This window comes from Rhincodon typus, chromosome 7 (assembly GCF_021869965.1).
Source record: "Rhincodon typus isolate 14 chromosome 7, sRhiTyp1.1, whole genome shotgun sequence".
NCBI lineage: Eukaryota > Metazoa > Chordata > Chondrichthyes > Orectolobiformes > Rhincodontidae > Rhincodon > Rhincodon typus.
This window is the reverse complement of record NC_063338.1, coordinates 14,777,264-14,804,113: the sequence shown is the minus strand read 5'-3', so window position 1 is coordinate 14,804,113 and position 26,850 is coordinate 14,777,264. Positions and strand designations below refer to the sequence as shown.

Genomic DNA, 26,850 nt, shown 5'->3' with positions numbered 1-26,850 from the left:
TATGGGGCAATTCAGTATGTTTAATTTTACTCTAATTTATAATATTTCTGTAATTTGTACGCAATGAAGATGAAGACAGGATAGAGCCAAGTTTGTAGTCTTAACAGAAAAGCAAGGACATAATTATCTCAATGACCTTTCTGCTTGGCTTACCTCAAAACAAAAAGAATGAAGATTGTCAAAATATGCTTGATGTTATTGCCCTTTGATGCAACATATTTGATATTGAAGGAATCCGAAGAAGAGAGAACAGAAGCGCTTATCACAGTTTTTGAATCTTTCAATCATTTATGCATTGAACATTCTCAAGTCCCTTGCACAATGTAACACATTTGTTCAAGAAGGGATCTCGTATCAGTAGTTGATAATTTGTGATAAAATTAGTAAGAGTTTAGAAATTTATGGCTTAATCAAGGGCAATCAGCATAAATTTGTTGAAAGTCATCTTGTGATGGTCAAACTAATAGATTTGATTCTGAGGCATGACTGCATTGATAAAGACAGTGCAGTAGATATAAAGGATTTTCAGAAATGTTTAATGAAGTAACTCATGATTATGATAGAAGAGACGATAGAGCAACATGGATGAAAAGGTGGTTAGTAAACTGGAAGCAAAGGTTTGTTTCATGTTTATTGTCAAGATTGCAGAAGAGTTGGAAGTGATTTACCCAGGGATCAGTGTTTGACAATTAAGAAAGTTTACAAGAGATGAATAAAAGATTACTTTCTTAGATTCAGGGTCTATAATGAGAATTCATTGATACAAAATTGTCACTTAGAGTGTGACAGAAATTAGAAGAGAGAATTTGTTTAATCAAAGTTGATGCATCTAGTATTAGAGAAGTGGTACCTCTACAAGGAAAATAATCAATAAATATTTGAAGTAGATAAATTATGCATTATTTGAAGAGGAATAAAAGCAATGGGATTTGTTTTCCATTGCTCAAGGAAAAAACATGGAATAACACAATGGATCAGTCCATCTTCTGTGCTGTAATTGTATTTATTCTGAATGACGCAGTGCACTGACTTTCTGATTATGAACATTTGTCTTCACTGATCTGCATATCACTTCTGAAACTAGGATCTGATGTCAAAGATGCCCAGGTGATATGTGTCGCCACAGGAACTAAATGCATCAATGGCGAGTATATGAGTGACCGAGGCTTGGCTCTGAATGATTGTCATGCTGAAATTGTTGCACGCAGATCCCTCATCCGGTTTCTCTATTCCCAAATGGAGTACCATTTAAGGTGAGTGGAAGTAAAGAGTCACTGAGCTGTCCCAGATTTTATAGTACTAGTATTATGTTATAGTGTAGCTCTTTAAAAGATTTTATCAGATATTGTGATTCCTGACGACAGCCTGAATGAAACTATCCTGTTTATAGAAGATTTATTCTCTCCACTTCCAGCTGTTATTTTAAACCCTCTCTCAATTTCCTTATACTTAAATTCTAACAGAAAGATTGAGGAGCCCACCTATTCTGCTTCCTCTGTTACTTCCCCCATTCTTGTCCAACAAATTGCCCACATCACATCTTAGCCCAGAAACTCCATCTCCTGGCATTTTCTCTCCTATTTACTTATGTGATGCATCTCTGAGCTAGTCACATCCTCTACATTCTTCTCCCTTAATCCCATTTGCCCCAAATTACTGACAACCAATTTCTGAATCCTACGTTAGCTGATTTTGTAAATAATTCTTTATCAGTGGCTACCATTCCTTGACAGGATTATCCTTTGCATTTGCAACATTGCTGTAATGATCTCCTCCTCCTCCTCCTCTTCCTCCTCCTCTTAGCCCTGCCCAAAAAAGTCACCTGTGGCTGAGACTCTTCTGCATTAATGCCTCTGTAGTCTTTGACATAGCTAGTTTACCCATCCACCTTCAACCTCCTCCACTGTGTGTGGACGACTCCCCATACTTCAAGTCATTGTCTCATCATTGCCCCTGAATATAAGAAAATAATCTTTTATTCATCTCTTGTAAACTTTCTTAATAGTTGCAATGGTGGGACAATTAAAATCGGTGATGCAAAAGAGGCCAGAATTCAAGGAATGTGGATATCTTGTAGGGTGATGAGCCAGGAGGGGCAAGACCAGTGAGGAATTTGTAAACAATGATATTTAGGTTTTAAAATCAGTCTTTTGCTTGATTAAGAGTCAGTGAGCATATAGGTGATAGAGAAACAGGACTTGCTGCAAGTGAAGACTAGGGCACAGAACTGTAGATGACCACTAGATTACGAAGCACACAATATGGGAGACCAACCAGAAGTGCTTAAAGGGCCCACTCAGACTTCCAAAATTCTGAATATATCCTGTTCCACATAACGTCTCTCTTCCATCACCTCTGTCCTTGCTCACATGTAATTGCTCCCAATTCCCCAAATTGAAAATTCTCAAGTTTGTGTTTAAAACCTTTCATGTCCTCTTTACCTTAGCAATTTTTTCCTACACTACAAACTCCCAAGTACTCTGTCTGCTTTGATTAACCTTTGGTAGATGTATCCAAAGCCTGGGATCCCATCTTTAATTCTGTCATCCTTTCCACTTCTCCTCCTCCCTTGATATCTTCCTTAAATCCCACTTTTCACCAAGACATTTGCATCTATACCTATTCATTTACATGTGAAACATTTCAGGTTTCTTTTAGTTCCAAACATATCTGTATAATTGCATGTTATAGTGATTAGTGAGAAAAAAGTGTATACCCTGAGGATTTTCCAAAGTACGTCGGATTCTGTGAATAGCTTTTTGAATTTTCATCATTGTTAGATGGACCAATTTGCATCTAAAAATCCAGTGATAATAAATTAGATAAATGACAGGTTAAATGTTTTTATGTTTGAGGAGAATGTTGACGACAAAACAGGAGAATTCTTTGATCTTCATAAAACGAGTGGGCTAGTAGAAGACTCACTCTAACTTTAAAACTGGTTCAGAGCTAAAGTTCTGTGTTTGTAATCTTGCACAGTAAATATGTGAAGAAAACCTTTTAATGAGAAAAAAATGTCACCAGCTTGCCTTCCAGCCTGCATAACAAGAAAGAAACAGATGGGAATGCACTACCAGCCTGGCTTGTATGGTTTACTTCCCAGTGATCCAAGCTGGGATAACGTAAAATTAGTCTAATATTTCTCTGTTAACCAAAAAGAACTACTTGCTTCGGTCAGTCGTCAATAAGCTAGTCTTTCAGATACTTGATACTGGTAATTCACCTATCTTGAGGATAAAATAAAATGACAAGATAAACAAGATGCTGTGTAGAGACATTAGTGATTGGGCCTATGGAGATCTCAAACCATTATGAGATGCTCAAGACTGCAAATTATCAACTTTATGTTTGGAAAAGACAAATACTGGCAAACTACACATTCCTACTAAAATTCAGACTGAGTATTGACATGATAGTGTATGCCAATGAGTTGGAGATAGAATGAAGCTCTGGTATTATTTACCAAACTCATGACTGAAACTTCAGTGTGCAGAATCCACCAATAACAGATTTATTTATTTCCCAACAAAATGTAGTAAGTGTAGGCTAGTTAGATTAATAGAAGTTTGTGTGTTACCAAAACAAAAGCAGAAGTTGCTGGAAAAGCTCAGCAGGCCTGGCAGCATCTGTGAAGAGAAATCAAAGTTAACGTTTCAGGTTGCTGGACTTCTGTTTTTGTTTCTGATTTACAGCATCTGCAATTCTTTTGGTTTTTATTGTGCGTTATCAACCCTAGTTACTTACAACAGTGTGGCCTTGAAGCAGCATTTCTTGTAACTTTTGTTGTTGCTGCATGAACCTCTGAGGCCTGTGCATGGCAGTGCCTTCCAGAAATGGAAGACATAGGTCAGCATGTCGATTGGCATGTACAGAGCTTGCCAGCGGCTGAGCAGCTGCACGGCTTAGAGGGAATTTTGCCTTCAGGTCTGATTTTCAGGGGATTTAGCTGTGAAAGAATAATGGAGATTCTTAGAGTTATGAGGCAAGAAATACCAAGATGTGAAACTTGCAGAGGTCATGAAATAATTAATAATGATGAGCTGACAAAAGTTTTTACTGGTTGTTTATAGCATTTAAATTATTCTGGCCTGCTATAAGGTCATTATCTATGATGTTTCTACATGTGTCCCTTAAGATCATAAAGAAGATGATACACTTTTCCTTTATTTCAAGTTCTCCAATGATGAAGGTTCTGTTTTATCCAGCATTGTTATGAGTTTGATCATTTTCCGAAGTGCCAAACCCTTTTACACTTAATCTGTTAGATGTCCTTGGAAAATATGTGAGAGATGTATTTGAAAAGCATTGGCCCAGATCTTTGGATTAGCAGAACAACTTGTGAAGCTAATAACACTACTGACCATCCTAATCATTTAAACTGACCCCTATCATTCTCCCTGAACCATAATCATTCTACATCTCACCCACCTACCTGCCACCCCTCGTTCTTAACTGTCATCCAACACTGTATCTACTCACCTGCCATCTGCACCTTACCCATCTGTCACCCTACCCTCTTAATCACGCACCTGCTACCGTGCCCCCATGCCCACACACTTTACACACTTTCTCTTGGTAGCTTGGCAAAGTACCTTTATGATCTTTAAACCTTGGAATCTGTCAGTTTCTGCTTTAAGAATTAAATATGATTTAGCCTCCACTCCACTTCCTACAGTGCGCCAAAAAGGAGCCTCGGCTTTACATTTAGTAAGACCCCTGAATTGGACGTACCGGCCAAAAATGTGGGGCTCCACGACAGGAAAAATACCAACATACAGAATGACAATCTGATGATTGCCACGAACAGGAAATTTCTGCCCATTGTGCTTTAGTGAAGTAAATCCGAGATTGGCATGTTTCTAGGTATACATCTAGTCAGGCAACTTAGGAATGATATCTGGAATTCTTCTTTTGTGACTGAGCAGAACTCAATTTAACTTGTGTTTATTTTGGCATAGAGTATTAAAACAAGGAGAAAGGTTCTTTGGCACACCATATCCACTCTGGTCATCAAACTCTTAACTATTCTAATCCCATTTCCCAGCACTCGGTCCATAGTCTTGTACTATAGCATATCAAGTGTTCATCTAAATAGTCCTTAAATGTTGGGATGATTCCTACATCTGCAATCCTTTCAAACAATGAGTTCTGGATACCCACCATGGTCTGGACAAAAAAAAACGCTCTTAAAGTCCCCTCTGAACTTCCTACCTTTTAATTTATATCTATGCCCCCAAGTAATTGACCTTTTTACCATTGACACAAGTTTACTCCTTTCGATCTTATCAATGCTCGTCATAATTTTGTCAGGTTTCCCTTTGGCCTTCTCTGCTCCAAGGAAGACAACTCTAAGTTATATGGTCTGTTGTCATAGCTGAAAAGCTCCAGCTTGGGCAGTATTCTAGCGAACCTTCTCTGCACTCTCTCCAGTGCAAACCCATTTTCCTGTATTGTGATGACCAGAACTGCACACACAACTCCAGCTGTGGCCCAACCAATAACCTATATAGCTCCATCATAACCACCTAGCTTTTTTTATTCAGTATATGTTGTATATATTGATCACCAAGATACTGACCAGGCCATGAATTGTTTGTTTGGATAGTCTTTTTTTTGAAGTTTTACTTTATGTGGAATTTCTTAAACACTCAAACATGCAATAATCTAGCATGGACTGGTGTTGTCAATATTGCATCAAGAATATTTCGATTTATTTCTTGAAGCAACAAGACAGAAGACCACCAGAAATCCATTTTTGTTAAGTGTGACGGAGGAGGTTTCAAACTTAAGGAGAATGTGCAGTTTCACCTCTACATCAGTACATCACCTTGTGGAGACGCTCGCATCTTCTCACCACATGAGGCAGCAGTAGAAGGTAAGGGTCGGTTGCTGATTGTTCTGATAGAAATGTCATAAAGAGTAATGTCAGGCACAGCAATAGTCTCTTGCCAACTCATGTAATTGATGCATAATCCCCTTAACAAATCTTGGATTTTAGTCTTCACCGCTGTGTTAGAGCAGTGACTTTTTCACTTCAAGGCTGGCAGGAAGGATCTGGTATCAGGAACATGAACAAAAAATACTGGAAATTCTCAGTGTATCAAGCAGCATTGAGGGAAAGAAGAAATTGTTAATGTCTCAGTTCAGGACTTTTGTCAACTAATTATTAGTAATGCAATGGACCTTTTGATAATCTTGCATAAAGATCAGTTTAATTATTGAGACACAATATTTATAGAGCTAACATTTTAAATTCGGCATGACTCTTGCTAGAATAGTCTTCTTCAAACTCCTGTGCTGAATTATATACTCCCCAGGTATGAGTTTGAGTGACTATTAAGTGAGCATAAATTTGTTAATGATTGCCAAGGCATAGCACAGATGTTCAATTGTAACGGGACTCTTACACTGCAAACTAAACTACTGTAGTGTCATGTACCTGGGACTAAAGTGAGGTTTTCCTGTCATTTATTTCCCATTATGCCGCATAGTCTTCAATGTGGCTGGGGAGTAGCAGATAATTTAAGTACAGTTCCTTAACATAGCTCGGTCTTAGAGTTGTAGTTAAGTGGTTAAATTTACAGCAGTTTACAAAGTTAAAAAGTAGTGTTGATTGGAGCATAAGAGTTTCTCCACGATATATGTTGAGAAGGTGGGAGAAAGTGCAGTTTTCTATTACTACCAGAAGTCTTAATTGCTGTATGAATATTTTCCAATTACTTGCGTATCATTGATGGTAGACTCACAGTCACAGAAATATACGGCACAGAAACAGACCCTTCAGTCCAACTCGTCCTCGCCGACCAGATATCCTAAATACATCTAGTCCCATTTGCCAGCATTTGGTCCATATCCCTGTAAACCCTTCCTATTCATATACCCATCCAAATGCCTTTTAAATGTTGTAATTGTACCAGCCTCCACCACTTCCTCTGGCAGTTCATTCCATACACACACCACCCTCTGTTTCACAAAGTTGCCCCTTAGGTCCCTTTTAAATCTTGCCCCTCTCACCTTAAATGTATGCCTTGTAGTTTTGGACTTCCCAACCTGGAAAAAGATCTTGTCTGATAACCCTGTCCATGTCCCTCGTGATTTTATGAACCTCTATAAGGTTACCCCTCAGCTTCCAATAATGCAGGGAAAATAGCCCCAGCCTTTTCAGTCTTTACCTATAGCTAAACCCTCTAACCCTGGCAACACCCTTGTAAATCTTTTCTGAACCCTTTTAAGTTTCACAACATCCTTCATATAGCAAGGATACCAGAATTGCACACAGTATTCCAGAAGTGGCCTAACCCGTGTCCTGTAGAGCTGCAACACTGGCATATAATTTCCAGGTTTATCCCTACTACACTTTACTTAGGAGTTTTCATTATAATTGTAAACATGGAATTTTTGAATGGAACAAGTTAATGCGGGAAATGCATGTAGTTGTAAAATTTTTAATGTATTATAAATACGTTGTGGAAAATTTTGTAAAGTTGGAACAAAATCCATATTACAGATGGGAAGAATAGTGATAGGAAATGAGAAAATGAAGAAACATAAAGCAATTAGGTTTTATTTTTGTCTTCATGCATTATGTACAGACTGTCATAACCTCCTTGCTCATGTATTCAATGCCTTGATTAATAAAGGAAAGGATGCCACCCTTTGTACCCGCTTTCAAGGATCTGTGGACATGTGCAACAAGTTCCTCTGATCTTCCGTACTTCCCAGGATCCTACCATTAACAGTGTACTCCCTCCCCCTTTTAGTCCTCCAAAACACAACACTTTGCACTTTTCAGAATTAAATTCCATTTGCCACTGTTCACTGTATCCGACCAGTCTGTCTGTCGTCCAGTAGTCTGAGAATTTCTTGTTCGCTATTTACCATACCACCAATTTTCATGCCATCTGTGAACTTAGTAATCAAATCTCCTATATTCATGTTTAGATGATTGCGGTTTGTTGTCCACAGTAATGGATCCAGCACAAAACAGTGTGGTATACTGTAGGACACTAGCTTCCATTCAGAAAACCACCTTTTAACCGTCACCCTCTGCTTCTTCCACTAAATCAAATTTGGATTTATTTGCCAAATTTCTCTATGTCCCTTAACCAGTACGCCGTGCAAGACCTTGTCAGAAGCCTTACTAGAGTTCATGTAGACTCCGTCAACTGCATGATCCTCATCTACACACCTAGTCACCTCCTCAAAACATTCAATCAAATTTATTAGTTATGTTTTCCCCCTTACAAAGCCATGCTAACGTTCCTTGATTAACTCTTGCCTTTCCAAATGAAGATTAATTGTGTCCCTTAGAATTTTGTGCACTAGTTTCCCTGTTATTGATGTTAGACTCACTAGACTGCAATTTCCAGATTTAGCCCTACTATCTTCTTGAATAATGGTAATTAGATTAGCTGTCTTCTCGTCCTCTGACACCCATCCTGTGGTCAGAGGGAATTTGAAAATTAATGTCAGAGCCCCTGCAGCCTCCTCACATTCTTGCATTAAACGCCGTCCAGCCTTGCCAGGTTCCCTTATCCCTTAACCTGACTATAGTGACACTGCCTTCTAGACTGAATAAAAACCAAAAGAGCTGCGGATGCTGTCAATCAGAAACAAAAAAAAAGTTGTTGGGAAAGCTCAGCAGATCTGGCAGCATCTGTGAAGAGAAATCAAAGTTAACGTTTCGCACCCGATGATCTTTTCTCCGAGCCCATTTCTGAGAAACGGTCACCGGACCTTGTCATTTCCCTTCATGGATGCTGCCAGCAACTTCTATTTTTGTTTCTGCCTTCAAGACTGACTGGATTCCTATTTACTACTATTTTTATACCCTCACCAACTACACTAGCAAGCCCTCCTGCCAGGATGTTGGTCATTTCTGGTTCAGGTCCAACCTGACAGACTTATACAGGTCCACAGGAACTGACCCAGTGATCCAGGAATGTAATGCCATGTTTCTTGTTTCACCTCTTCAGCCATGCATTTACCTGTTCTCTCAGCATATTCCCACAGCACATGGCACCATGAGTAATCCTGGGATTACAACTTTGAGGCTCTGCTTTTAATCTGCCACCTACCTCTCTTAATTCTTGTACAAGGACTTAATTTCTCCTTCTGTCGATGTCATTAGTCCTGATTTGAACTATGATATCTGACTGTTTGCCCTCTCCTCCAAAATGCTGTGCAGCCATTCATTGGCACCCTTGACTCTGGCTAGGGGCAGCAGTCATCCTGAATTCAACATGCGCATCTGCAGAAATGCTTTTCTGTACCGCTCAGTGTTGAATCTCCTCCTGCTATTCCTCCCCTTCTTGTTCTACTCCCACCTTGCGCAGCTGGAGTCTGGTCGCACTCCCCAGAGGATCGATCACATCCATTATTTTCCAGCACAAAAGCTGTTCTTGAGTGAGATGCAGCCTGGAGTTTTCCTGACTATCTGCCATCCTCCTTCTGGCTGTTGCACGTTCCCTCTCTGACTGCATATTTCTTAAGCTGCGGGATGCTAAGCACAACTAAAAACATTCTGTGCAACTAATTCTCACCCTCAGGGATACACTGCAGTGCCTCCAGTCGATGCTGAAGTTTCAAATCCCAGTGCTGAAGCTGCTAAGACCAGTGGCATTTCCTGCAGATGTCATCATCCAGACTGCTAGCATGGTCCGAAGATTTCCCATGAACTGCAGGTCGTGCAATACACTGGGCTGAGTGCCCATGCCAAACTTGGTCTTAGTCTTAGCCTTCTCCCTTGCGTTAAGTTTATTCTTCTTCCCTTAGTTAAAGGAAGTGTTGTATAATAAGAAATTCAGTAAAATCTAAATGAATAGTTTGGAAGAATAGAGGTGATCTCAGATTGAATTCTTCAATTCCTTGACAAGGTAAGCACTGAGATGCTTATTCCTACAGTTGGACTGTTTTGAACTGGGGCATAATCTCAGGATCAGGTGTCAGTTAATTCACACTGAGCTCTGGAGAATTTTTCACATTTGAAATTTTCTACCCAAAGAGGATATTCAGTCATTGAGTATGCTCAAGACTGAGATCAGTCAGGTTTTTTTTTGTGTTTATGGGAATTCAGATATTATGGGGAAAAGGTGGGAAAATGATATTGATGTGGAACATCACCTTTGATACTGAAGATTCAAGGTGCTGTATGGCTTATTCCTAATTCTATAACCTTCTCTAACTATAACATCTACCAAACACATCTGATGCTCTATTATTTGTACCTAGTTAAAATTAGCAGTGCATTTGTATTGTCTCAATTAATAAAACTGAAACTGTTCAATATACTTGACACAAATTGTGATAAATACATGTTTAAAACATGCGTGTGATTTTTTTAATTATGACTGTTCTTTTCTCACCTGGTCTACTTTTACTCAAGTTTAACACATTTTGCAGGCAGTTATTATTCCTTTTTCTGAAATTTTAGATCAGGGAGACAAGCACCCAAATCGGAAGGCACGAGGTCAACTAAGGACAAAAATAGAATCTGGCGAAGGGACGATTCCAGTTAGATCCAGCAGCACTATTCAGACCTGGGATGGAGTGTTGCAAGGCGAACGATTGCTCACAATGTCATGTAGTGATAAAATAGCAAGGTCAGTAACAGAATCACAGAATTATTACAGTACAGAAGGAGGCCATTTTACCCAACAGATTTGCACTGGCTGTCCAAATGAAATATTTCCCTCAGTACCATTTTCCTGCCTTTTTAGCATAACCTTGCACATTGTCCTTTTTATCAAATGGCAGTCTAAATCGCTTTTGAATGCTTCAGTTGACCCTGCCTGCACTCCATCTTATATTTGTGTGTTGAAATTCTCCTGTTTAGACCTAGTTAGTAATTGCTTCAAGCATCACTTAGTTAGATACATTTGAGCAAATGCCTTTTCTAATTTTCCTTCCAATTCTGCAGCAGATGAGTTTGCCTCACTTCACTCTTAAAGTAAAATGTTTCTCAGCCTTGTGTATTTTTATCAGCAGCATCATAAGGGTTTGAGAATGTTAATGTTCATCCTTAAATAGACAAAAAATAACTGTAGGGTCCATTTGGCCCATCAAGTCTGCACCAGACCTCCAAAAAGCATACCACCCAGACATTGCTCCATAACCCCGTTTACCATGGCTAATCTATCTAACCTGCACATCCCTGGACACTATGGGGCAATTTAACATGGCCAATCTACCCAACCTGCACATCCTTGGACTGTGGAAGGAAACTGGAACACCTGGAGGAAACTCCACAGATAAGGGGGGAATGTGCAAACTCCACATAGACAGTCACCTGAGGCTGGAAGCAAACCCAGGTCCCTGGCACTGTGAGGCAGCAGTGCGCACCACTGAGCCACCGCGCCACTCCATATGGTTGATAGAGAACTTTTATGAAACCAACAAACTGAAGAATTGAAAGATAGTAGGAACTGCCGATGCTGGAGTCTGAGATAACAAGGTGTGGAGCTGGATGAACACAGCAGGCCAGGTAGCATCAGAGGAGCAGGAAGGCTGATGTTTCAGGTCTGGACCCTTCTTCAGAAATGGGGAGGGAAAGGGGGCTCTGAAATAAATAGAGAGGGGGGGAGGCGATGATAGAAGGTGGATAGAGGAGCAGATAGATGGGAGAGAAGACAGACAGGTCAAGGAGGTGGGGATGATGCCAGTACAGGTGAGTGTAGGTAGGGAGTTGGGATGGGGGTTGGTTAGTGAGGTGGGAGGGAAGACGGACAGGTCAAGGAGGCGGGGATGAGGCTAGTAGGTAGGAAGTGGGCTTGGGAGTTGGTCAGTGAGGTGGGAGGAGCAGATAGGTGGGAGAAAAGACGGACAAGTCAAGGAGGCAGGGACAAGATGGGCTGGTCTTGGGATGAGGTCACTGGTAGGGAGATTTTGAAGCTTGTAAAGTCCACATTGAGACCACTGGGCTGCGGAATATGAGGTGCTGTTCCTCCAGCCTTCGGGTGGCATCGTTGTGGCAATGGAGGAGGCCCAGGATGGATGTATTCTCCAAGGAGTGGGAGGGGGAGTTGAAGTGGTTCACGACTGGGAGGTGTTGTCGTTTGTCACGAACCAAGTGTAGGTGGTCCACAAAGCAGTCTCCAAGCCTCCGCTCGGTTTCCCCAATGTAGAGGAGGCCACGTCGGGAACAGCGGATTCAATATATCACATTAGCAGTATAAAAGGATTATATTTTTAAACATTGTATTAAACAAAAGTCTGAAAAGGATAGGCTCATGTAAGGACCTTAATTCAAACACACAAACACACAAACACACTTGTCCATCTCTGTTTTCCAATCAGTATCCTTACCCCTATTTGGAAAGTTGAAATGCACCAGCAAGCCAAATTTCTCAAATAACTAAATTCTTGATTGTTTCAGGATGAAGATTTTTTTTAAAAGAGTACTGTTGTTTTTAAAACCTCTCATAAACTGTATTTTGCATTCAGCTGCAAACTTTGTTTGTCAGTTCATCAAGATTTAGCTATCTCTTTCTGAATTACTCTCCCATTTTTAATTTTAAGAAATTGTGAATTTTAATTTGCACTGGTATATTTTATTTTCTGTCATGGTATAAAGAAATTAAACATAGGTTGCCATGAAAATTGTACTGAGGGCAGCAGAATTAAATCAGTATAATGCTTATTTCCCTCAGAGGAAAAATATTAATTATTTTCTCTGTTCAATTATGAAGCTAAAAATGGGCATTGATGTTGCTTTTTTTTTTAAAGAAAGCTTCTTTACCTTTGTAAAACAAAAAATAGCAGTTTATTCATACTGCTGACATTTTCTTATTATGGCTGCATTTGCAGTGCAGTTATGTACTTTAGATGCATCAAGAAATTATTTGATAAACAGTCAACTTAAAACCTAATGGATTGAAAGACAGGCCTACGCAACTGCCCTATGCCTTTGGGCTATGTTGTGTAGAATTGCAATTTATTTTTTCCCTGTTATCATGACAGGAAGATGCTCCTCTGTGCATCTGTCTATGCAAGTCTTTGTTTAGTTAATGATTTATGTCCTAGTTTCCCATTGCACACTGGAACAAGAGCTACTGTACTCAGCATTGAGTCGTGGTGCAAAGTATAGACTTGATGCTTTGTTTCGTTGGGTATAGATTGGGATTTTCATGCTTCTGTTGAAATTTCTTCACAGGTATTTGATTTCAGATTTCATATAGGGATTGCAGTAGTTAAACAGATGAATTCTTAAATTAGAGGCAGTGTTTATAAATTGTAGAAATCTTATAAAGTATGATTTAAACCGTTTTTGCTGAAATTCAGAATCTGAGTTCCCAAAGGATAACGATGTAGTATATACTTTCACAATGTTGACAAGAATACATTCCATTTTCCTTTGATCAAAAGGTTGGGATTCTGCCAATGCTGATGTAAATCAGTTAAAAATCAGTTAGCTCAGTTGGTCTGTTGACTAGCGCATGGTTACGAACAATCTCAACAACACTCGTTTAATTCTTTTTCTGGCTGAAGTAGACTTGGAACTTGGCTTGTTGCTGTGTCCCTGACAGTGGAACGTAATGACAATACAACATTAACAAAAATTGCCAACAAAACAGCTGCAGGGTGAAGCATCTGCAGCGCCAAGGATCTGAAGCAGAGTACATGTGCCTAGCTTCACTACTTAATATCTTAATATTTAACTCTGAAATTAAGTTGGCTCCTTTAGGAGTAAAGTCAAGTAAAATGTGCTAGAAAAATGGAATTCTTCCCCAGAAGGCTGTGGAAGCTGTACCAGTTCAATTTTCAAGACTAAATTTTATACATTTTAGTTTGGTGACATTATCGGGAATATGAAACAAAGGCAGGTAAATGGAGCTGAAGCACAGATCAACTGTGATCTACCTGAAACAGATTTGAGAAGCTAAATGCCGCATTTGTTCTCCTCTCCCCTTCAAAATGACTGGTGAACCTTGGAAAACCCAAAAATTTAAAAAAATAGAACTTGTAATTCTGTGTAATCATATATTAAAAATAGACAAAAGTGTATTAAGTAGAAATTAATTTGAAATGGGCAAAAGTTATCACAGTTATAAAATTGAAAAATTATCCAATAATTTTAGTATGGAACAGTTTATAAAGCTAAATAGATCCTTATTTTATGGCCTGCAACACCCTGTGCCAACTGTGAAATAGCCTGTTTGTTATGATAAATTCTTAAGAGGAATTCTTTGTGATTGTATTATACTGTTTTGTTACGGATCTGATCTTCCTAACAGTGTTTTAATTGAATTTTATTGCCAATTTTCCACTGCAGTTAATTATTTTCAGTGTAAAAAGTCTAAGTCGCAGAAGGCTGGCAGACAGTTTGAGTTTTAATAGCCTTGACCAGCCAAGAAACTAATGCATCTTTTTGGAACAGCTAAATAATCATAGAAAACAACCATGGAAATATGGACTGGAGCCAATTTATTCTCCCATATGGAGATGTGGATTTAAATTCAAAAAGTAAGAAGTAGAATTAAAAATCAGGTGGTTAGTAAATGTATCAGTTACTAATTGATGTAGGGGACCAAATTCTGTGATGAGGTTTCCACTTCCCATTCATGTCATTGTTATTTTTGTGGGTCAAGCAACTTCTGTTATTGTGGAATTTTGGGCAGGTGAAAAGTGTCTAGTTTAGTTGAATTTCTTCTGGACATATCACTTTAAAGAAACAGTACAAATCTCTTGGTGAACTGTATTTTAAGTTTTATCTTTAATTGCACAACAGTAATTTTACAGCAGTCTAGAGACCTGAATTGAATGATGTTTCTTAATAAACTCGTATCTATAATGAAGTCATGAATTATAACATTTAAAATTGTGTCGTCAGATATTATCAGTATATGCTGGCTTATAATAGCTGAAACTGAGTTGTTGATTATGTAGCTAAATTGTTGTTTGCCATGTCACTATGCCTTTTAAAAGTGTCTGGTCATTTTGTTTTTGAAAACAGAAGACTTCTGTTTAGTGGTAATGAACTGCAATTTACTAGTCTAATTTGAATTTGCAAATGTCTCAGCGTAGTGATACAGACCTAGGACCTGCTTCAAAGTGTAATTGAAAACTAGACATATAATGCAGGAAGCATATAAGGAAAACATTTAGAGCCAAAAATGTTTGAGTGATGTTGGCAGTAGAAATTGGCAGTAGGTCACTGTATGATAGTCTTCATTTGTGGCATTTGTTAATGATTTCAGGAGTGTTTTATCACACAGGTGTAGCATACTGCAGTGTAGATGGAGAAAGCTATTTGATTATTATATATTTTTATGGCTTATCTTGATGACAATCCCCTAAATATCACTTTATAGCAAAATAATGGTCTTTGTACTTTCAGGTGGAATGTACTTGGGGTTCAGGGAGCTCTATTGAGCCATTTTATAGAGCCTGTCTATTTTGCCAGCATCATCCTGGGCAGTTTGTACCATGCTGATCACTTGTCTCGAGCAGTCTACCAGAGAATCAGTGAAATTGAAGATCTCCCAAGCATATATATACTCAACAGGCCTTTACTTAGTGGTAAGTTCTCTATGTTGCATACCTTGACATCAAATCAGAACACTGTATTGATGTTCATACATGTGTTGAAAAGGGGCTGATTTTTGACCACCAGATTCATATTTAAAGAGAGCTGATTAATTGTCTGTATAGAAGAATTCCTATCCTGCAATGCAACCTGATGTGAAATTACATAGAATATGTTGTAAACCTCCATTAGTTAATGCTGTATGTAATTCAGTCTTCCAGTAAACAATGCTTTCTTTTGTATTCGCATAGAGAGCAGCGTGGACACTGCATTTTACTTGTGACCCTTTTAGTTACTAAAAAGTGGGTGAGGAATGGGTATGGCAATATTAACACATGGTGACCTGTTTTCTTCTCCTCACCAACAGCAGCAAGAAATATTCTCCCCTTGTCAAATCAAGGGATGTGTAGTTGCGCTGCAACCAATGCCCATGCGGGTATAGTGGAAGATTTGCCGTTCAGCAGTTCATTCAGCTGTGAGATCAAAGCAGCAACTATTTAAACTGCAATTATGGTAGTGCTACTGGTAAGATAAGGAGACAGTACACTCAGACGAAGTGAACAAATGGAAAGTTAATTTACAAGTTCAATTTCTGGTTGCAGACTGAAGATGGTGATTTTTAAATTTTTAAATAATTAGAGCACAAATGTTTGTTTGGAAATAATTGGGAACACCAATGACTGAAATTAACACCTCTCTCACATATTATGGGAGATGTCACATTAAAGCACTGTGAAGAATAAATGAATGGATATTCTGAATATGTGATGCAGTTCACTTCAGTGCACTGGAATACCAAAATGCACGACTGATATTTACCATGGTCATACTCAATACATTAAACTGGTGTTCACCTTCACAAAAGCAAGGTCAAAAAACCTTGTTAATATCTAAACACTGCAAAAGCAACTGCAACTTTAATGTCCAGTGCACTTGCATTGAATGATTAATATAGGGGCATTTACCTAGTACAAAGGAAACTTTATTGTCATCTTTTACAGTGAATGTAATATTTTAATGTATATGTAAGCCGCTGGAGCATTTTAGAAAGTGTAGCTGTTTGATTTTCTTGAACAGAGCAGATTGTTTGTGCTGGGCCTACATTCTAAAAGCTTAACTATGACTTGTTCTACTATATGGATTACACCAAATATGTGAGATAACCTCCTGTTCATGCCTCCACATTTTAATGTATTTAACATCACATTCTCATGCATTATACAATTATGCCTGCATTAACAAAACTTCTTTTCTCGGGCACATAAGTAGCCTGTGTAAAAGGATGTTTTTTAATCACACACAGCCAAGGCAGTTTTACCGTTTGTTATATCAATCTTAAGGATGTATATAGAACTGAGCTGTTGTATTTCCACATGGCCATGTGCTAACTTTGATTCTCTTATATTTCTTGGTATATTACTTGTCATTCTCTCAAACTGTCTTGGCTCTGAATCCACCTGAAATATGTGCAAACATTTCCTCTGACTAAAGAGTATATTGATTTTACTGTTTTTGCCTTTAAAGTTAAATACTGAGACGGTAAAATTTAGACCGATACAGCTGGCAAGTGGAAAAGGAAAACTTGCCTTGGAAATTAAGATGGATTTGCTTTGAAATAATAGTTAGTTGGCTTTAGCTGGAATGTGTATCATGTTACAGCTAAAGCCAAAATTTCTTTTCGCATTTTAAGCACTGAGGTATTTCAGCGGGGAAGAAAGGTGATAATCAACCAGTTGTTAAATTACACAAGACAAAATTAAAAGTGGAAGCTTTTTATACTCGATGACTAATCTCCCATGACTTGTGATGTAAAATAATGCATCCGGTATTTCAGCATTAACAGCCTGTGGTTAATGAATTTCAAATCCCCACCTGTCAGAATTTTGCTAAAAGTGACTCCATTGCTATAGGACAATAATTCATGGCAAAGCTTCCCATCGAAGGTGGAGAAAGAAAAGTTTTTGCTTGAGAAAAGTTTAGATTTAGTGATTAAAATAATTATATTTGTTATCAGGGGATCATGGATTAATATTGCTAATAATCCTCTCACCTGAGGAGTAGAGCTTGACAGCAAACCTGTATGGAAGAAATGCAAATTTGAAAAGTATAATTCTATTCTATTATTTTACATTTCTAAAAAAGACAACGTTTCTAGAAATGGGTGAGGGAGAGCAGCTTTTGATAGTTGGCAAGTAGTTCCTCATGCTATCTCTTGCTTACTTTGCTTCTTCCTTGATAAATGAGAACAGTTAAAACTCTTCACTACAAACTGGGTTAATTAGCTGTGTCCAGGAAAAATTGACTGGTTGAATTGCATGCTTTGTCCATTGGATCACTGCCACTCCATGTGTCAACCTCCATTTGCCTTTGTCTCCAAAGTAACTTGACTAATCATTCACTCTTAACCAATAATTCACAGAATTGGAAGGATGCATGTGTTCCCAGTAAACGTCTCTGACCTTGCTTGTTTGTAATTTGTATTTCACTTCACAAGTAGCAAAGCAATAATTGACTTTATTTAATTCTGTTTGTCAATGCAGACCTTGTACTGTAATGAGAACACAATTGGTCCCAGAATAGGAGCTGTTGATAATATATAATTTTGGTTTTGCGGAGTATCTGGCTAGTTTTATATAAACTGAATTAATTTCCTGTTTGACCAGTTTTTCTAATAACCTATTCAGAGATGTTATTACATATCTCTGGAGCAGGTGGTACTTGAACCTGGATCTCCCACTCCGTGGGTAGGGGCACACCACTGCTCCACAGGGGCCCTAAATTTCCTGTCTGATAAGTGGCAGTGGAATTGACAGCAGGTGTTGAAGTTTCCCAGGTAGAATTGCCTTGTGATTTCCAGCACCCCTCCCTTTCCCACATGAGTTCAGGACCTGTTACATGGGATACTTATTCCATCAATTCATTTATAGCCCAGTGTTGAGACAGTTGATCCCAATGGTCGGAAAGATTTGTCTGTAAATATGGCCTTCCCATTTATAAGAACTAACATGCTTAGACTAAGAGCTTAAATAATTGTTTTGAGTTATTAGTAACAACAGGCTAGAATAAAACTTCTTTGTCCACCTCTTTAATCACAATAGTTATGAAATGCTTAATGTCATTGTATAGTTGATAAAGTATCTGTAGAATCTCAAGGCATTTGATGAAATACTGTAAATCTTGCAGACCAACAAAGTTGAAACACATTAGATTAAAAGGACAATAGCTGCATGGTTAAGAAATTGGCAGCAGACAATTAGGTTTATGGTTGTTGTTCAGACTGTTTTTAAAAAAAAAAGTGTCCCACGAGTAGTCAGGATTAGGACATTGCATTGATGTACCATTCGGACTCTTGCTGCCCTTCTGTGGTGCAGATCGCAGGTTCGGAAGGTGCTGCCACAGATGTTTCCACAAGTAGGTGAGCACATGCTGGTGGTAATGTATTCTGAGCCACTGCACTGCAGTACTAGAGGGCCTGGATGTTTAAGCCAATGTACGAGATGGTGATCGTCTTTGAATTGTCAGCTCATAGCCTCACTTCTCACTTTATGATGGAGAGAAGTTCAGCAATGAAATGGGTAAAGAAGTTTGGCTAAGGCACTAACCTATGCAACCCCTGCAACTATATTCTGGGTAGAGATGATAAATCTTCACTGTCCCCAGCCACCATCCTCAATGACAGTTACGATTCTAGCAATCGGAAAGTTTTCCTCTGATTCCCATTGACTTCAATTTAGGTAGAGTTTCTTTATACTTCATTCACTTGAGAGCTGCCTTGATGTTACCTTAACAACAATGCAACATATGTTTGCATAGCACCTTTATTGTAATGAAATGTCCCAAGGTCCTTCACAAGAGCATTATAAAACACAGTATGGCACTAAGCCACACAAGGAGATGTTAAAAGCTTGGTTCAAGAGAGACATTTTCATCCTCTAGGTGTTCTTTAAAATGAGATAAAAAGACATTCAGGGAGAGAGTTTCCTTGACTTACTGAGTACAGCCATCAATGGTAAAATCCACAAGAAGCCAGAATTTAGAGGAGTGTAATTCTCAGGAGTATTGTTAATTGGTGAAGGTTAAGAGATGGGCAGAGCAAATCACAATGGAGTGATTTGAAGTTCAGAATTGATACCTCAAATTAAAGACATTCTTGACCAGGTTGAGGATTGGGGCTTACTGCAAAAGACACAAACGGCAATATTTTGGATGATCCAGAGTACACAGAGATAGAACATGAGAGATGAACCAGGAGTGCTTTGGAATAGTCAAGTCTAGATCTAACCATGAATGGATGAGGGTTTCAGCAGCAAATGTACTGAGTCAGAGGGTATTTGGGCAACATTTGGAAACAGACAAATAGACAATCTTAGTGTTGCACGAATGTTAAGTCAGGACTTTATCATTGGTGTGAGTAGGTATCCAGTTTTGAAACAATCCCTCCATAACAAATCATTTTTCTTTCCATCAATTGTATTGGATACTCTGCATTTTGTTAACAATCTGGTGATGCTTTATGTATGAATGGTTTCCAATAATTTGATGATGAAACCAGTCAAACATTCAAGCAGAGCATTTCCATTCTTTATGGAAGTTTTATTTTCCCTCTGTCCAAGCTGTTCCAGTACAGCTGCAACAATAACACCTACCTGACAATGTGTAAAATTGCCCCAGTATGTCCTATACACATGAAGCAGTACAAATCCAAGCTGGTTATCTACTACACCATCAATCTACTCGAAATCATCAGTTAAGTAATGAAAGTGGTCAACACTTGCTTATTAATGACCTGTTCATTGAGCTCAATTTGGGTTCCGCCAGTGTCATTCAGCTCCTGACCTCATTGCAGCCTTGGATCAGAGGTCAACAAAGATGCTGAACTCCAGACGTGAGGTCAAGACATTTGAGTGAGTGATGGCATCAAGGAGTCCTAGCAAAACTGGAATCATTGGGAACTGGAAGGGAATTTCTTCACGCAAGCATAGATGGCTGGGATTGTTGGAGGTCTGTCACTACAGCTCTGGGATATCACTGTAGAAGTTCACGAGGGTCATGTCCTACATCCAAGCATCTTCAGCTGCTTCATCAATGACCCTCCCTCGATTGTAAGTTTAGAAGTGGGGATGTTTGCTTAAAATTACACAATGTCTGATATCTACAAGGCACAACTCAAGGAGTGTGATGGAATGTTTCCCACTTGCCTGGATGAACAGCACTCAAGAAACTCGTTACCATCCAGGACAAAGCAGCCTGCTTGACTGGCATCACATCCGTAAGCACTCACTGTCTTCAGCACTGATGCTCAGAAGCAGTGGTGTGTACAATCTACAAGAGAAACTGAATTTTTTTGCCAAGGCTCCTTAGACAGCACCTTCCAAATCCAGGTCAATGGCATATGCAGATACATGGGAACTCCACCACCTCTCAGTTCCCCTCCAAGCCATTCACCATCCTGACTTGGATGTATATTGCTGAACTTCAGTGTTGATGTGGGTCAAAATCCTGGAACTTCTTTCCTAATTGCATTTTGAGGGTATCTACATCAAATGGGCTAGGGGAGGCAATGGCTTAGTAGTAGTATCACTGTACTGTTAATCAAGAGACCCAGATAGTGTTCTGGGTACCTGGGTTCGAATCCCACCATGGTAGATGGTGGAATTTGAATTTAGTAAATATCTGGAGTTAAGAGTCTAATGATGACTGTAAATTCATTGCTGATTGTCAGAAAAAACCCATCTGGTTCACTAATGTGGCATAACTGACTAGGTGTCAGTAGTCAACCTTTACGTCAAGTTGATGCAAATGCACTGTTTTTCAGTAGGACGTATTGACTCATTTTATATACCAGGTTGGTTTATCTGCCATGATCTACAGTATGCAAATCACAGCAAGTTGAGATAACTGTTATATCAACAGCTGTACCTTTTTCCTGTAGCCTTCAGCCTATGTCATCCCTCACGCAATTGTTCACCTCTGCATGGCTCAGTGACAGTCCTAGATCTCAGACAGATGTGTAGCAGACAGCATCCAATGCCCCCTCCCCAGTGGGGCTGCCAAGCATTGAAGAGCCACTGGGCTCCAGATTCTAGGGAAGACCGCTGCTGCCCAGTTATATTTCTGATCAGGTCTTTCCTTAAAAGAGGAGATGTGATGCCTTCCAACCTGTGGCCAATATTTCTGTTGCCTCCATTAAATACCGCTCATTGTACACAAAGTTGGCTGCCATATATCGTGAAGGATATCAAGAGAGAATGCAGATGAGATTTAACAAAATAGTACGAGGGTAAGGGACCTTAGTTATGTGAAAATATTAAAGATGGAGTTGTTGGTCGTGGAGAGAATGGACAATGTAATTGAGGCATTCAGAGGGCTTTGATTGAGTAACTCATGACAAACTGTTTCCACTTGGACAACCGTTAGTAAACAGAGAACAGACATTTAAGATCATTGGAAAAGGAACAAGGGAACTTTTTTATTTTGTTGCATTTATATTTATCTGGAATGCAAGGATAGTGAAAATTTCAGTAATGACTTTCAAAGGGAAATCAACACATAGGAAGAATTTGCGAGGGTTAAAAGTCAGGAATTAGGATAAATTGAACAGCATGTTTATTTCTGATAAAAAAAAATGGAAGAACTGCGAATGCTGTACATCAGGAACAAAAACAAAGTTGCTGGAAAAGCTCAGCAGGTCTGGCAGCATCTGTGAAGGAAAAAACAGAGTTAACGTTTTGGGTCCGGCGACCCTTCCTCAGAACTGATGGTGGCTGGGAAAATGTCAGTTTGTATGCAGAAGAAATGGGAGGGGGATGGGTTCGGGAGTAAATGATAGGATAAAGCCTAAAGAGAGCGAAGAGCAGTTGGACAGACAAAGAGTTGATAGTGATCAGGCTGGGAGGGTGAATAGTTGTTAATGGGGACTGTTGGTGACTAACAACAGGGGGTGTGTAATGGCAGGCTGTGGTAACAAGGCCTGGTGTGTGGGATATGGGGCTGGGACGTGGGAGAGTTTAGGCCCTAAAATTATTGAACTCGATATTGAGTCCGGAGGGCTACAGGGTCCCCAAGCGGAAAGTGAGGTGTTGTTCTTCTAGCTTGCGTTGAGCTTCGCTGGAACACTGCAGCAAGCCAGAGACGGACATGTTTGTCAGGGAACAGGGTGGGGTGTTACAGTGGCAGGCAATGGGTACTTCAGGGTCTTTTTTGTGAGCAGAACGTAAATGTTCTGCGAAGTGGTCACCTAACCTGCGCTTCATTTCCCCAATGTAGAGGAGACCACATTGTGAGCAGCGAATGCAGTAGACTAGATTCTGGGAAGCGCAGGTGAAGTGTTGCTTCACCTGGAAAGTATGTTTGGGCCCTTGGATACTGGGGAGGGAGGAGGTAAATGGGCAGGTGCTGCACCTTCGCCGGTTACAGGGGCAGGTGCCGTAGGGCTGTGGGGAGGTGCTGGGGGTGAAGGAACTGTGGACCAGGGTGTCCCGGAGGGAACGGTCCCCGTGGATGGCGGACAAGGGAGGGGAGGGGAATGTGTGTCTGGTGGTGGCATCTTGCTGAAGGTGGCAGAAATGGCACCTGATGATCTTCTGGATGAGGATGCAGGTGGGATGATAGGTAAGGACGAAGGGAACCCTATTGCTGTCGATGGAGGGAAGAGAAGGGGTGAGGGCGGAAGTGTGGGAGATGGGTCAGACCAGGTTGAGGGCCCTGTCGACCACAGAGCTGGGGAATCCTCAGTTGAGGAGGAAGGTGGACATTTTGGAATTTCCCTTGTCGAATTTGGCCTCATCTGAACATATACAATGGAGACGGAGGAACTGAGAGAAAAGGATGGAGTCTTTACAGGAAGCGATGCTCTGTTCCTGCACGCCTTTAAATTGATGTAGTTTTTGTATTGTCTTCCCCCATGCATTAAATTTGATCTGCCACGTCCACTGATTTCCAAGTCTGTCAGCATAGTTGTCAAGTCTGCATCTCACAGTTTATTATTTTTAATTTTCCTTCTCCACTATTCAAGATCGATGTCATTGTTGTTAATAGACTTGGTGCAGAGATTCAGTTATGTTTGTGACTACAAAACTTGTAACCTGTTGAAATTGAGGATCATGTTGATCTTAACAGTGAATTTCTGCAAGAAGGTTGTAACATTTGATCAACTTATTTTTCTGTGAAGATTTCCTATACATGCTGTGAACTACCAAAGAGTTAAGAGGCATATTGAAAAGAACTGATATTGGCTCTGAAATAACTAATCTATCTCTAACATTTAAGCCCTTCTCAGCTGCAAACTTTTGTGAAAAGCTCAAAGTCTTTAGTCTGTTCTGCCTGGCTGAATATGACCCTTGTGCAGTAATGACCTGCAGACCTCCATGCAGCCCAAAATGAGAGTGATTTAATGTGCACAGGCAGCTGCTGAGACATTGTAAAAGATTACAATCTATCACAACAAAACTATGCATTGCAAGCAGGTCAAACATCACATCGATAAACTGTCTGATTTGTAATCTCTTGAAGTCTGGCAAGAATTTCAAACTCAAAACTGGTAAAGTAACCTGCTGTGTTGAACTAAATGATGAAGCTTAAAGGTATTGAATTAAGTCAACTATGTCCAGGTTGTGAGGTCTGCCAGTTAAGCTCTTAGAGCCATTGCAGGAATTGCTATCAAGTGAACTTTCTTATTATCATTAACACTTTCACTTGGACTTAGGATCTGAGAAACATGAGAGTTTACCAGAAATTGTGCAGCTTAATTGAGGATTTAATTGAGTGCACGTTTCTTTTCAATGCACAAAGAATAGAATACTATGTTTTTGATGGTCTGCTTTTTCTGTGTTTCTTACTTGTTAATTGTGCTGAAATGTAGAACTCAAATATTGTATTAATTTTACAATGATCCACAAGGGTCACAGCCTAAAACGCATGCTGATTTACTTAGAGATTTGTCCTTTTGTTGGAATTTGGTTCAGTGGGGTTGAATTACGTGTGGGAGAGAATTTACTGAGACGATGTGGAAGAGGTTTGTCCATATTTGATGTGGATCAAATTTTTGGAAGATCATTTTTGGAATGACTATGTTTTGATTTTGATTGTTTTCTAACTTTTTGTGAATATCCAGTTATGTATTACAAAGTTTTATTTTCAAAGATTTGTTTATAATTAAACTTTAACTTTACAGTGAAATTGTTTCAATTACACAGCAAAACCAAAGTTTTAATTTAAACATGGAGTTGGGACTCAATTTAGTCACGGTAAGAGTTTGTGTGAAGAACCAAATCTTTCTGGAGTTCAACAGCATCAACAATTGCCTGGTGATATCTCATGTCTCTTAGATGCTTTTTAGCTCTTCCTGCGGTGTCAATGTTTTTAGAATGTAGATTTGTTACGGAAAATTTGTGTGTTCATGGCAGTCAACTAAGTGGGAAAATCAGTGTTTGAGCCAGCTGGTGTAAACAACTTCCACCTTGATGCAATTGATACACCAGTTGCCAGTGTCAGTGACAGGTGGGTAGTGAGGACAAAGGCAATTAGGTACATGGCTCCTGATGCAGCCCTAGTCTGGCAATTTTGTCTTTCAAATCAGAGATTAAAGCAGTCTATCAGTTGGCTTGGTGTTTAGCAATTGTTATTGTCAGTTAAAATTTGACAGCTGGAGTCCGTGTTGAGAACTTTACAGGACCATATCTACTCACTTGTGTACCACAATGCTGTCCTTCCACCTGCCAATTTCTGTTGGGTCTGGTCTGCTGTGAGGCAGCACAGGACCAAGGAATTTACAGTCGTAGAGTAATACAGCACAGAAACACACCTTTCAGCCCAACTCATCCATGCTGACCAGGTTTCCTAAACTTAACTAGTCCTATTTGCCTGTGCTTGACCCATATCCCTCTAAACCTTTCCTATCCATGTACCTGTCCAAATGTCTTTTAAATGTTGTCATTGTTTTTGCTTCTACTATTCCCTCTGGCAGCTCGTTCCATATGCGCGCCACCCTCTGTGAAAACATTGTCCCCTCAGGTCCTTTTTAAATCTTTGCCCTTAAACTTGTGCCCTCTAGTTTTTGATTCCCTACCCTGGGGAGAATACCTTGCCTATTCACTTCATCTATGCCCCTCACGATTTTATAAACCTGTATAAGTTACTCCTCAGCCCCCTACCCTCCAGCGAAAAGTCCCAGCCTATCTGGTCTCTCCTTATCACTCAAACCCTCCAGCATCAGTAATATCCTTGGAAGTATTTTTTGCACCCTTTCCAGTTTAATACCATCCTTCCTAGAGCAAGATGACCGGAATTGTATGCAGACTCCAAATGTGGTTGTACCATTATCTTGTACAGCTGTAACATGATGTCCCAACTCCTGTACTCAGTGCTCTGACAGATGAAACCAAATGAGCCAAATGCCTCCTTCACCACCTTGTCTACCTGAGACACCGCGTTCAAGGAACTATATACCTGCACCCTTGGGTCTCCCTGTTCAACAACGCTTCACAGAGCCCTACTATTAACTGTGTAAATCTTGCCCTGGTTTGTCTTATCAGAATGAAACACCTTGCATTTATTTAAATTAAACTCCATCTGCCATTCCTCGGCCCACTAGCCCAGTTGATCAAGATCCCGTTGTACACTTAGATAACTTTCTTTTATAGAGGACTTATGAAGTTTGACTGAAAGATATGATTCTGCAGAGTCAGAAAGACTGAGATTGTTGCCTTAGTTGTATCCAGAGGAAATCATTGTCAGGTTTATTGTGGTAAGTCCCACCCATTATTTTCGATTGCGCTTTGTATTTTGTTTGTATAATTGGTTATCTAGACTACTTCAGATTGAGTCGCATATAGACTAGAATCACAGGCAAGTCAAAACCAGTTGTAAGAGGCAAGTTTCTTTGTGGGGAGAGTGTCATTAACCAGTTAGGGTATTGCTAGTATATTTGGGAAAAACACCCTTAAATAGAGGATATCACCAACAATCATTTAATTTCTCTTGGGATACGCCTGCAGAATAAAACAGGGAGAGATAGAAGTTGTATTCTGAATCAAACTGAAAAATAAATAAATAAATCCTCAGGGCAATACACTGACCAGTGGGAGTCAAGCTATATGGTTTTAAATTTGACAAAGCCTGGCTACGAACTTGTCAAGCATTAATGCCTATCAAAGTTCACTTGCTAATCAAGCGGCACTGTCCTCACATGTATGAAAATGTTGGGCTTTCACTGGAATTTGTGATTTTGTGAAATATCCCAATGAGTGCAACGTGAAAAGCTTCAACAAAGTGTATTATTTTCATCAGTACTACTAAAATAAACATCTTGTACATTACACAGTTGAGTC

The 26,850-nt window shown here is 39.5% G+C and overlaps 1 protein-coding gene across 3 annotated transcripts in view; it reads left to right on the top strand.

Annotated features, from left to right (window-relative positions):
• adarb1b (adenosine deaminase RNA specific B1b) overlaps nucleotides 1-26,850 on the top strand; it is a 614,030-nt gene that overhangs the window by 570,297 nt on the left and 16,883 nt on the right. For all 3 annotated transcript variants that reach the window (XM_048599470.1, XM_048599471.1, XM_048599472.1), the window contains 4 exons: nucleotides 1,085-1,253; nucleotides 5,724-5,875; nucleotides 10,433-10,601; nucleotides 15,335-15,516. In XM_048599470.1, the coding sequence (XP_048455427.1) occupies nucleotides 1,085-1,253; nucleotides 5,724-5,875; nucleotides 10,433-10,601; nucleotides 15,335-15,516 (672 nt within the window). The remainder of the gene's footprint in view (nucleotides 1-1,084; nucleotides 1,254-5,723; nucleotides 5,876-10,432; nucleotides 10,602-15,334; nucleotides 15,517-26,850) is intronic.